The following is a 14,195-nucleotide window of genomic DNA, read 5'->3' as shown; positions in this document are numbered from 1 at the left end:
TAAGAAATTTACATGGATTTACCATTATTTTAATCTATTGAGAAGATACATTTTGCAGGATTTAGAAATTATCTTACCTTAAGTGCGCAGAAGATGCATGATTCTGCCATGCAGGCGTGTCCTGTGAGGTCCCGGAAACTCCTCCTGAAGATATCCAAATGCCATAACACCTGTAACCAAAGACACGTGCTGCGGTTAGCATATGCTCCATTCATCATAAATCTATAGGTTGCAAGCTGCAGCTTTCCAACACCAACAAAAAAGAGGTGAACTCACAAAAAAAGGATGCACATGTTATGTAAATAATGCTAAAAACAACGAAGCTTTGTCTTCTAATCGATCAATTACTTAATTGATTTGAGCGATTCAATTCAAAATTGCAAATTGTCATATTCGTTTATAGAAAAAACAAGTTTGTTTCTATAGTTACCAAAAATCAACAACCTATGATCATTTGTTTAATTACACTATTTTGATTTGTAATCATTACTTTGAATTCAAGAAATTTCTTCTTCAAATGTTGCTTAACTTTAACTTATATATACAAAAAGCTATTCAAATTTTAATTTAAATAGTTTTTTTTTTGAAGTAAATCGTGTTAAACTCTAAAATAAAATTGAAGTTAAAAAAAAATCGTTAAAAAACTGTACACAGGAATCATGAAAAAAAAAGTTTTCGGTCACGGCGCTCTGATTTTAATGATTATTGAGATCCTCGATGCGTGTCTTCTTTCGGACAAACCGCAGGGAAAATCACCGAAAGGTACTGTCTTTGCCTTCGTCCCCTAACCTTTTTCTGGATAATTAAAGTCAACGTAATTATTACTTGACGTAATTACCTACTCTGCATTCGTATGCATTCTACCATTTCCACAAATACTCTTAACATATTTCTTTTAAATTTAGTATATTTTATGTTTATGGGTTACCTGCATTATTCATGTAATTTATGTACAAATGAAAGTTAAACATTCAGTTCAGTTTTTTTTTTTAATTTCTTAATTAACTTAATTGAAAGATTTAAACAAATTAATGAAGATTGAAGAATAATTGGTTTTAAACAAACTTTTTTACTTCTAAATTCACTTAACTTCATCACTGCATCGTTTGTGCTCCATTGTTTTACAAATCTTTTGTCTTCGAATTTGATGCATCGATAATTCGTTCTTTGTTCTTTACAAACCTTCGTTTAGAGATGTTCCATTCAAATGCATTACGAAATCATAAATTTATACCACTATTAGATTTATAATTTAATTGTATGAAATCTTTAAATGGAAATACATGTTAAGTATAGAAAATACTATTAAATAATTATAAAGACTTTATTCAAGGAACAAGGAAGTTTTTAACTCTATACTGGAATTCAGCGTTTCTCATCCAATGGGTTGCGTTGAATTTTTAAAGAGTTACAAAATGACAGCTGTCACCTAGTGTCAACTGGTGAAATACTCTTAGTAATTGGGACGTTACAATCAAATGTGTCTCGATTTACTGGTTTTGCAAAGATTTTGATCTGATAGTAAATTATCCTACCGATATGTGACTGGCAAACGGCGTTGACAGGACCCAGGAGTTTCCAGAAGGAAGCTCATTATTGGAAGAAGAAGAATCGAATGTGTTGGGTCTACGCGACAGAAAGGTTGAGAACATGGTTTAAACATGGGAAATACAAAATTATATATGGAAATGAAGACTTTCTTAAAAGAACAAAACGTTTCTCAACATATATTTGTATTGAATTTTTAATGACAGATGTCACCTTGTGCCAAAGCGAGGGCTGGTGAAATACTCCTAGCAATTGGAACGTTGGGGCAAATATGTTGGGTCACGCGACAAAATAGGTTGAGAAACGCCTGTCTAAAGGTTAGTTTAGAGTCTAAACATACAATACAAAATTATATATGGAAATTATGATTCTTACAATGATAATGCAATTACAATTTGCAAAATTTACTTTTGTAGTCTTTCTGTCTGTAATAAATCATATTTTAGCAAATTTATAATCATTTATAAAGACTTTTTTAAAATAACAGAATGTCCTTGATTGTATACTGCATAGCAGCGTTTCTCAACATATAGGTTGTATTCAGTTTTTAATGACAGATGTCACCTTGTGTCAAAGCGAGGAACTGGTGAAATACACCTAGCAATTCAGACGTTGGGACAAATATGTTGGGTCACGCGAATAATTTAGAGTCTAAACATGGGAAATACAAAATTATATATGGAAATTATGATTCTTACAATGATAATGCAATTACAATTTGCAAAATTTACTTTTGTAGTCTTTCTATCTGTAATAAATCATATTTTTAGCAAATTTGTAATCAATTATAAAGACTTTCTTAAAAGAACAGAACGTTTATGAATGTATACTAGATAGCAGCGTTTCTCAACCTATAGGTTGTATTGAGTTTTTAATGACAGATGTCACCTTGTGTCAAAACGAGGAACTGATTAAATACTCTCAGCAATTGGGTTTCTATAAACATATATGTTGGGTCACGACACAAAAAATGTTGAGAAATGTTGGGAACATGGGAAATACAAAATTATGTATGGAAATGATGATTTTACAATGATTATATCTGTAATAAATAAAATTTTTGGTAATATTACTGAAGGTTTTTAATGAAATATGTTGAAAAGTTCTCTTTTTCATACAATTGAAAAAGTTTAGTTTGTTTTGAATCCCAACCTGTTCCCCTTCGAACATCGTCGTTTCTGCTGTTGCATTGTGCATTGTGTGCGTGTGAGTGTATTATTATATACCTTGGAAACTTGAAATAGGGCCTTGGGCTGATGCGTCTTTCCCCTCGTCATGTCGGCTATATCCACCTTTTCCTCGTTTATCCAGCAAAAAAATAAACACCTCGTACATCCACGACCATCACCACTACCACAACAACCAGAAGAAGTACTCGACAACTTCGCGCAACATCCCCCAAAAAAGAACACCTTCTTCGTGGCACGATTATTCAACTTGGTCGAAGAACAAACAACACACTACAAACTACACACAGGTGGTGGAGAGGAGATCGACATTGGCGAGCGGCAAGGGAAGAGGTAATGGCGTTACTTTAACAATAGGCCTCTTCGAGGCGGGGATGCGTCTCTCGAGCGGAACTTCGAGGAGGAAGAGAAAGAAAGAAAGAGACGAAAAGAGTGTTCCAAAGTCGGAACGGGTCTAGTTTCTTTAATAAATTGAGAAATGGGGTGAAGCACCTGTTGTACGAAAACAAGGGCAGGTGGATGGTGTAAGCTGCAAGGTTTCCATATGTCTGCGGGGATGAAATCCCTTCGATCCTCAACACCTGTCTAACAATGTTTAACACTCCAATTACAAGAGTGATTAGCGATGTTTTTATTATAACGTATATAATTTTTGGCGCAAGTAAGGTAGGTCGGATGGTGGTGAGACCAGGTGCGGTTTCTTGAGACAAGATGGTTGCCGTTGAGATGTTGTTTCGATGCCTTCGGGCGGAGCGACTTTCGAAGATTCGTGTGCCCAAGATAGATAAAATACAAGAGAGCTACGCTACGTGAGGTTTAGAGACGATTATTATGGAGGAGTCATCGCGGGTCACGGCGACGGTAACTTCTTGCTGCGCGGAAACGTACCAACAACAACAACATCCAACTCCGCTGTACGCACACTTTGCCTCGTAACTGTACTGTTTAAAAGCCACTTTCGTTACACTCTCCATGTACGCTACGAGACGAAACCAAATAAAAAAAAAATAATAAGAAAATTGTACTATACATGCAAGTTTACGTACTCACATAATCACGTACGAGGAGTGGACAGCAAAAAAATAAACGAGTAAAGAAACGATTCATTACTGTAATTAGTTTTGCACTTTTAATACTCGTACATTTCTTTTAATTAAACGCAACCACGAAAATTATAAAAGAACGCGCGGTAATTAACTGGGAGACAGGATGTCTGCTCTTCGAGTAATTCGAATTGCGGAAACGCATATTAATTTCGTGCATTCTTTATCTTTAACATAAATTAATAGCGAATTCCACTTTTAGATCTAATAAACAACTATAAAATGTATTTCCATCAATAGAAGTTTGCACATTAGGTCATAAATGTTTGCATTTAATCGCACTCCAAATAAGTAACTTTTTAAAGGAAATACAACTAGTTCCATAGACATACTTTCATTAAATTGCAAATAAATTGAACTTTACAATCACTATTGGAAATTAACTAATTTCATCAATAATTCTTGAATTTTAACCGTCGAAAAGATTTTTTTTTTTAATTAACTTATACTTAAATGATATTTAACAAAGACCAAAAATGTATCGTATTTTTTGAAAGATAATACAATATATACCAGTGATTAACAAAGTGGGCTCTGCAGAGATCTAGGGGGGCGGTGATGGCCACAGATTTCTGTTTAATTTAAACAAATTAATTTCCAGGGGGCGCTGAGTAATATCTTTTTCTGGAAAGGGGGCGTTAGGCCAAATAAGTTTGGGAACCACTGGTATATATAATGGATTTTTAACTCAATTAAGAAAAGTAGAATAAATTCTTTGTAAATGTTACGTTGCACGTTTGATGATTCATCTTTGAGTCGACATTTCTTTGAGGTCAGGTATTTCCGGAGAGACAAACTAAGCTAATATTCTATACAGATTTAGCTATAAGTCTATAAATTGAACTTTACAATCACTATTGGAAATTAACTAATTTGTCTTTTATTTTTGTAATCTGCATTAAATTCAACAATTTCATTAAGTCTCATTCAGTTGTAGCATCTAGATTCTTATATTTTTTTTGACACTAACATTTGTCAATTGGAAAGTTTCTAATTTGATTTATTTTGAAGAAACGTTAAGTATTTACAATAATATTTCCTAAACGTTTATAAGAAATAAGTATTCAATCTATAAAATGTATAAAATTTAGTAATAAATCATATTTAAACTAGAATATTTCAATATCTACTAAATCAAACACAAGTACTACACATATGGGTCATAATGACCCGAAAAGTGCACTATCAAATACCGGAATAGGAATAGCTACAATTAAATTACAATTATAGAATGCGAATGAGAACGAATTACAAATGGGTCATTCTGACCCGTCCGTGGTACTTACGGGTAAATGATATTACTTAAATCTTAATTAGTTTTTCACATTTTCAATTAATAATTAAACTAAGACTATTTCTTTAAGAAATTTCTATAATTTATTTGTTACTTTAAGTTACGTTAATCAATAATTCATATAAATATTTCTAATGTATTTCCTGTCTCACGAAATAGCTTAGTTTTTCAATATTGTACGTGTTCGATTACTAATTTCAATTTTTTGATTTAGGCTTTTCTTTTCATGTGGCATTTCCTGAAATCCAATGAGTAACGATGTTATGAAAGTGCGCGGAATTCGCTCATTAAATAATTCCGATTCACTGACCCATTGCCCACTCAGCAGTGTCGACGTATCAAATTCTATTTTGCATTCAATCACATTAGCTAATCAAAAGAACCGTGGACGATGATGACGATGAAAATAATAAAACAACAGATTCATTACATAAAAAAATTCTAAGAAAATAAATTGCATTATCCAATTGGTAATGTAAGAAGGTATTTGGGTGAAAGTTAAGCAGAACGATTCGCAGAAAATTGATGATCAAATTTATTTATTATTCTTATAGTAAATTGTAGAGATTTGTTAAATTTCCAACAGAAAATGTTCATATTACAATAGAAATTTCCTAACAAATAGAGATATTAATGGAATCAAATAATTAACTGTGATGATTTTCTTAAGATATTCCATCTACTGTAATAATGGTTGTTATTTTTTCTTTTTATAAAAAGTGATGATCAAAGAGATTATATAGACAAATAAACGACGACTAGAAAGGAAATACAACTGTATATGATTCTAAAATGAAACGACAAGACAATTGACTAACAATGAGGTACATTGTAACGACTTAAATGATGAATGCATGCGCGTCGAGACAAAAATAAATTTCGAACCGAGAATTGACAATTGAATAAACAAAAGGGAAGTCTATTTGATGAGTATCATTTAATCCAAGAAAAAGTATGAAAAAATGTTAAAAAATAAATTTGATAATAAGGATTCAAAGTATGACTAAAAGCGCTGTAATGATTCAATAAGGGAGTGGGTGTTTAGTAAAAAAAAAATATAAAATGAGGGCGTTTTTTCTTATGGTAATCTACTTTGTATTTAATGGGCGAATTAAAGGTTTGAATGTCTTTTCAAGAATGGATTTGTAGGCGAAATTCAATGTTGCAGAATTACTTTGTCCGTAATTGCCTCATTAAATGCGGAAACATGTTTCAATTTAATTGAAGTAATGATATCATCAGAAATATTTAAATATTTTAATTAGTTTACGTTTCTTTACAAATAATTACTTCACTTTTGTATTATTAATATTGTTTATTCTATTAATTAAAGAAATTGAGAATAAATTTTGCGTTTTAAGGAAGAATTGTTGTTGAAAATGTGCGATCTACGCTAAATTTGATTGGACGCGATGCGGAGACTTTAACGCTAGGTCAGTGCGCGAACCCAAACAACGAACCCGCATCGCTTCGATTTAAATGCCGCAATTTATGTTAATTACGCCTCAAAGTGTAATTGTTAATGAGTTAAGTCCATTTAAGTGAGAAATATTAACATTTCTTGCGGCTTTCGAAGAGATGAAAAGTTTATAAATCGCATACGGAGATTTAAAAGTCCGAAACTTCTAGATATTCCTCACGTTTTGCCTTTCGGACACGTGCCTCGCTCTCGGTAGTGGGAAGTTAGGACTGTGCAAGAAATCAAAAAACAAAAAATAGAAAGAAACACAAAGTTTACTCTCGCATAAAGTATACGAGAAATCAAGATTATAGAGGACCGGTTTAATGAAGGATAAGTGAGGTCTCTCGGTGGCTTAAGACTCTCTTGTAAGCACCGAGTGGGGGCATTGGAAGAGTCCACTCTGACATGACCTGGGGAGGTAAGCACAGCCAGAGCGTTCTCAACGTTTTCTTATAAGAAAGGCGGCAGATTTTAAAACGAATAAAAAGAAATATATACGCAACGTTCGGTTCTGTAAGAATCGCCAATTGCGGATCATCAATATTTCAGCCGCATCCGATTGATTCGGTATTCAATGGCAGAACTTCGCTTCTCGCATAGAAAACAAATGGAGAACGTAGGGAATATATATATAAAAAAAAATGAAACGTGAAACAATTGCCATTCATGAAAATTATAGTTGTACCGAGTACATTTGTTACATGCATACTTAATTACATGGCGATGGAGGAGGAGGAAACGCTTTTATTATTTCTAATTATTCCTTCGGCCAGGATTCCTGTCTCGTGTACAGCAGCAACAATAGCAGAACACGGCTGGACTTACGTCACCGAAATCAAGGCCTTTAAATGGCAAGATATGGTTCATTTTCATAGGCCGGGCGCCGCGCCGCACTTTCACTTCTGCTCTCATTAGCGTTTAGTTGTTTGAACGATGGAAATTGTTCATTGTTAAAACTTGACTGCTTACGGAACGTTTCATTATCAATGGATTGTTGTTAAAAAATAATATTCCTTGAATCAAAGAATAAATAAATCCATCTGAACACAAAAACCTACAATAACCGTTTGCAACCAGAAATGCACAGCCGCACAATGGGTTGCCTACAACGATAAAAGTTTTCAAATAACTTGAAAATTTCAAATTCTTTTAGTATTTGGATTAACAAATTATTACTTAATCAACGTATTTAATAAAATTGGAACTTTTTAATAGTAATTTGCACTTAATTTAAGTATAAACTATTAATTGGATTTGTATATAAACTGAAGAAAACGTTTTTATTATGTTCATCAGTGTTGAACTTTATTTTAATTTAACGCAGAACTTATTGCGACAAAACTACGTGTTAATGCACTATGGAGTTTGGAAAGAGCATGAAAAGTTTAACAAATGTAATTGACGTGCGCCGTGTTTGAAATGTCATGGTTTTTGAGGTCAATTGAATCGAATTTGTTACCATTAAGGATCAAATGTAATACAAATTTTATATAAATGTAGCAAGGAAACATTTTACAATTAAGAGAACTTTTGAGGTTTTGAATTATCATTATATTAATGTATTTGCGGATGTTGACAAAATGAAGACAACTTCCTAAACTGACAAGTTTTAATAATGTAAGAAATTCATATTTCTTGATTGGTTTGAATTTTTACTACTAAAGTAATGACTTGCAGTACATAATTTGACAGATGTTAAAATGACATGTGTCATTATATTATACAATTACTAGGACTAAAAGAGACCAAATCAAGTACTTTACACTACAGACGTTGCTTAACTTTAATAAACTATAAGAAATGCAGTACTTGAATTGAATGATTTGACAGATGTCAAAATGACATAATTGTATATCATTATATAACACAATTAATAGGCTAAATAAAATGTTAAATATATTGGTCACCAATTCAAGTACTCTTTAAATACATTGCTTAAGTTTAGTAAGCTGTCAAAAATGGTTTACAGTTTACTATTCACTTAAGTAATTACTTGATGTGAATGATTTGACATATGTTAAAATATCATAATTGTGTGTCATTATATAACACAATTAATAGGCTAAATAAAATGTTAAATATATTGGTCACCAATTCAAGTACTCTTTAAATACATTGCTTAACTTTAGAAAGCTGTCAAAAATGGTTTACGGTTTACTATTCACTTAAGTAATTACTTGAATTGAATGATTTGACAGATGTTAAAATGACATAATTTTATATCATTATATAACACAATTATTAGGACTAAATAAACTGTTAAATATATTGGTCACCAATTCAAGTACTCTTTAAATGCATTGCTTAACTTTAGTGAGCTGTCAAAAATGGTTTACGGTTTACTATTCACTTAAGTAATTACTTGAAGTGAATGATTTGACTGATGTTAAAATGACATAATTGTGTGTCATTATATAACACAATTATTAGGACTAAATAAACTGTTAAATATATTGGTCACCAATTCAAGTACTCTTTAAATGCATTGCTTAATTTTAGTAAGCTGTCAAAAATGGTATACGTTTTACATTCACTTAAGTAATTACTTGATGTGAATGATTTGATAGATTTTAATATGAAATAATTGTATATCATTATATAACACAATTATTAGGACTAAATAAACTGTTAAATATATTGGTCACCAATTCAAGTACTCTTTAAATGCATTGCTTAACTTTAGTAAGCTGTCAAAAATGGTATACGGTTTACTATTCACTTACGTAATTACTTTAGATACATTGCTTAACTATAGTAATCTGTCAAAAATGGTTTATTATTGGTTTACTATTCACTTAAGTAAAATGACATAATACAATTATTAGGATTGAATAAGATGATATGCATATTGATCACCAAGTATATTATAAACGTTGTTTAACTTTAGTAAGCTGTTAAAAATGGTTTAAAATTCACTTAAGTAATTACTTGAAGTGAATGATTTGACAGGTGTTAAAATGACATAATATAAGGATATAGGATTGAATATACGTATATTGATCACCAAGTACTTTATAAACGTTGTTTAACTTTAGCCAGCTGTCAAAAATGAAGTATACGATGATGACGTGGAGATGACGTATTAATCAATAAACATTATTTAATTGTAATTAATGCTCTTTATGGGAGTTATAAATAGGTTCCCAAGGAGTTTGAAGTGCTTGGCCCAAGGCGTTATACATTCGGGATGCATGCATAATTAATGTTCCACTATGACATTTGAAAAGTTCATGCTTGTGTATAAACCAGACGAAAAAAAGAAACAAAGTAAACCTGAGGTAATTTTTGTGGTCTAATGGGTCTATAAATAATTAATAAACAAATAAGTTCCCACGGAATGTGTAAACTCCTTTTCTTACGGGCACGGTTCAATTACTTCCACTGAGAACCGAATGCTAATTGGTCTGAGTGTAGGTGTTGTATTTTCGGCGTTGTCTTCCTTTCTTCTTCCTCCACCGTTCCTTCATTGTATGAGTTTAGGAGCGGATGCAAAGTGTACGTATGTACATGGGCTGCAAGAAGCGTGAGTCACAGGAACTAAGTGTTTTTTTTAAGGTAAAAAGGCAACCATCATGATGATGATTATGATGAGCACCTGTGATGCGTCTAGGGTCATCGCACACCGGAAAGTCGTAACTCTTCTTGGTTCAGGATAATCGAGCTACTTCCTGTACGGTGAAGGAAGAAGGAGAGACCCAATTCAATTTCGTTTAATGAAATTACCGGCGCTTAATTTATATAAAGAAACGAAAGTAAAAGTCCGTTGGACGTTTCGAAACCGATCGTTCATTCAGTTTGCAAAACCCGAACTTAAGCGGAATCATTGCTTCGAATTCGCATGGAATCGTAGACCTTGTTCCCAATCCAATTACTTATTGATGCGAAAAGATTTTCTTAGAATTTGCATTAAGAAAATTCACATTTTATTATATAATTATTGTCATAATTAATGTTTGACAACTGTCATGCTTGACTCAATGACAAACTCATTTTGACAGCTATATACTTGAATCATTAACTTTGATAGCTAAAGTTAAGCAAAATGATGGATGACAAAAACAATTTGTCAATACGAGACAAAGAGAATTGTATTTTAAAGAAAGTTAAGGATTCAGAAGACAATCTCTCTATTTAATTGAATCATTGACAGACAGGACACCGTAGCTAATTTGACAGCTAATAAAAGTTAAGTAAACTGACTGGTGACCAGCATCATTTGTCAACTCAAATCTATTAGAAAGTTAAGGATTTGAAAGACAACCTCTTTATAAAAACATTTTTTTCAGTCATTTGTTTCTTTGTACCTTCTTTAATAATAAAAAAAGGGCCGTTACTAGAACTAATTCCGGTTCGGTCAGCTTTCGTGCTGAAAAGCCGTCCATAAAACTTTCGATGCGAAGGCTGATAATGGCCGATACTGGATTTATGGCCCATTTGACAAATGGTCTTTTGGGTTTTCATTAAGATTTATTAATTTGCAGCACGACGTACTTTCTTAATAAAGCTACGTCCTTAAATCCTTATATTAAGTTCCTTATATACAAGTATTTGAAAATGTTGCAAAATGGATGTTGGAATGCTTGTGTCAATTTCTTAGGCAAATAACAATTGAAAGTTATTTTATGGTTTGTTTAACGGAGAAATCGGCCAATGCCACATCCTTCGGTATATGCTTATACAAGGCATCATCAATTAGAAGATTCTAAATTTAATTAAATATATCAATGAGTAATGAACAATTGTATTTACTGTATATATGAGGAAGTTATTCAACTAATTAACCATCAATTATCCGAGTTCTTAAGGTGCGCGTACTTGATTTTAATTAATGAAAACATAGAGATTCACTTAAATATTTCAATGAGCATGGATCCAAAGCTGTAATTGCATTGGTTATCAACCTAATTAACCATTAAGCTTATTGAAATGTAATTAATTGAAATTCATAAATTGTATTGGTTTTGATAAAACTTTAAGCAAAACAAAAAAAACTTTCTTAAGCCTTTAGAGATATTTGCAATGCAAATGGCAATGAAAGCGTTTATAGTTGTTTACTTGAATAAGGTAACTATTTACATGATTTAATAGGCCTGTTACAGTGATTATAATTAATAGAAGGCTTCCGATGAAACGCGCAACAAAGTAAAGTGAAGTTAGTCCATTTGGGACGAGAGAACCTTCGTCCAGCAGGATTCTGTATTCCATTCGCGTCGTCCCATAAATCATAAGACTTAAATCACGCAACAAAACATAAATAAAGCGACCAATATCAACCGCATTCCGGGCATTCGCTGTGACGGTAAAGAAGAAATAAAAACCGAACCAGTTTTCTTCTGTCTTTTGCCGAGTCTAAACAAAGCCAGCAGCCGCAGTTTGTATTCGCAATCCGATTCGCGTTTTGCTCTATTTTTTGTTTGTTTGTTTATTTGTTCGTTTTTGCAGAGTTTTCAAAATGCAAATGCCATAACGTCTTCTTAATATCAATTGGAGATTATTCAAATGAGTTGCTAGAAACATAACTTATATTGCTACTTAAACTTTACTTTGCGTTTTGCATGGATGCGAGTTATGGGTCAATATTTCATATGGAACGGTTACTTAATAAAACAAAAAGAAGAGAGCAGGACGACGTTTGTTGGGGCGTTCGCTCCTTTCGCTCGGGCTTTTTATTTGACAGTTTTAGAGCGTTCGTTCCGAGGTTTTAGTGCTGAAGCAAAATTACTCTTTTTTTTCTTCATCTTCTCTCGACTCATGCACGGATAACAACAAGTTAAACGACTCGGGGCTTGGCCTACCAGTCATATTCATAATATTTATTGTTACTATTTTTCTGTTTACTTCAATAAACTTCATGAAGTACGAAAAGTTTTCAGCATTGAAATCAAAGTTCAACAAACATTTGCTTTAAAAAGGATTTAAATATATCAATGAGTTTCAAATTGACATAAGGTGACAGCTGTCATTTTTAGAAGCATTACGCAAAGTGACAGCTATCAAAATTTGACTCATAGATAGATTGAGATTCTAAAAATGACAGCTGTCAAAATTTGACTCATAGATTGAGATACGCTGAATTAGAATGTAATAAAGTCAATATTTTGACAAATAGTAAATGTAATTGCGACTAAATAAATGTGATGTAAAAGATTATTTAAAAGACTGGTAAAAAATCAATTCTTTAGGTGATCTTCAAACCGTGAAAACGCTTATTTACTAAGTGTAAACTAACACCAGGTTGGAGTCACTTGAGCATTCGGAAACAATGGATGGATCGTTCGTGAAATCAAAGTTCAACAAACATTTGGTTTAAAAAGAATTAAAATATATCAATGCGTTTCAAATTTACATAAGGTGACAGCTGTCATTCTGCGTAATGGTTCGAAAAATGACAGCTGTCAAAATTTGACTCATAGATTGAGATACGTTGATTTAGAATAAAGTCAATATTTTGACAAATAGTAAATGTAATTGCGACTAAATAAATGTGATGTAAAAGATTATTTAAAAGACTGGTAAAAAATCAATTCTTTAGGTGATCTTCAAACCGTGAAAACGCTTATTTACTAAGTGTAAACTAACACCAGGTTGGAGTCACTTGAGCATTCGGAAACAATGGATGGATCGTTCGTGAAATCAAAGTTCAACAAACATTTGGTTTAAAAAGGATTAAAATATATCAATAAGTTTCAAATTGACATAAGGTGACAGCTGTCATTCTGCGTAATGGTTCGAAAAATGACAGCTGTCAAAATTTGACTCATAGATTGAGATACGCTGATTTAGAATAAAGTTCATATTTTGACAAATAATAAATGTAATTGTGACTATGCAAATGTAAAGTAAAAGTGTATTTAAAAGAAATACTCAAGACTGGTAAAAAATCAATTCTTTAGGTGATCTTCAAACCGTGAAAACGCTTAAATACTAAGTGTAAACTAACATCAGGTTGAAGTCACTTGAGCATTCGGAAACAATGGATGGATCGTGGAGCGTTCATTTTCAGACAAGGAGGAAATGATGAAGAAAAAAGAACGTGAACGGTGTTTTTTCCATCCACCTGCTTTTCCGATGGATGAGTAATTTACACGAGCACGTAAATTAAATCGAAACGTTTTATGGAAATCCGAAGCGTTAATTAATGCATTGTTTTACCAACGTTTTTTATCTTAATTAAATGAAACAATACGGTTGTACGATAACTTCAAATGCAATTCACAATAAAATATAAAAAAATAATTAGTTGTTAATCTAATTAATGTAAAAATTATTGTTCATCTCATTACCGAAAAATTGAAAATTAAATTCTAAAAATTTTGATATTTCTTATATAACTTCAGACCATTTGCAATCACCCGCACTATGCGAGATATTGCTGTGATCACCATTTTATAAGAAATTCTGCACAATATAAATGGATCAATAATTGTTTTAAATTAGGTTAAAGTACTGCACCGTTGTAATTACATTGTACTTTAGCTTATCTTGCTTTGAATCTGATGTATTTCATTGCATATGGAAACAAGTACTTCCGTAGGTAGACCTACTTCGCTCGCTTCTTACAGGACAACTTAAAAACTCTCGATTCTTTTAAGAAAACGAAA

At 32.2% G+C, this 14,195-nt stretch overlaps 1 protein-coding gene across 1 annotated transcript in view; it reads right to left on the bottom strand.

The window, feature by feature from the left end:
* Nucleotides 1–14,195, bottom strand: part of LOC108558450 — a 40,624-nt gene that overhangs the window by 17,825 nt on the left and 8,604 nt on the right. Inside the window, exon 2 of the mRNA XM_017915363.1 lies at nucleotides 78–170. Coding sequence (XP_017770852.1) covers nucleotides 78–170 — 93 coding nt within the window. The remainder of the gene's footprint in view (nucleotides 1–77; nucleotides 171–14,195) is intronic.

The sequence above is a fragment of the Nicrophorus vespilloides genome, unplaced genomic scaffold, assembly GCF_001412225.1.
Source record: "Nicrophorus vespilloides isolate i.1.1-1 unplaced genomic scaffold, Nicve_v1.0, whole genome shotgun sequence".
Lineage (NCBI taxonomy): Eukaryota > Metazoa > Arthropoda > Insecta > Coleoptera > Silphidae > Nicrophorus > Nicrophorus vespilloides.
This window is presented reverse-complemented; position numbering and strand designations above follow the sequence as displayed.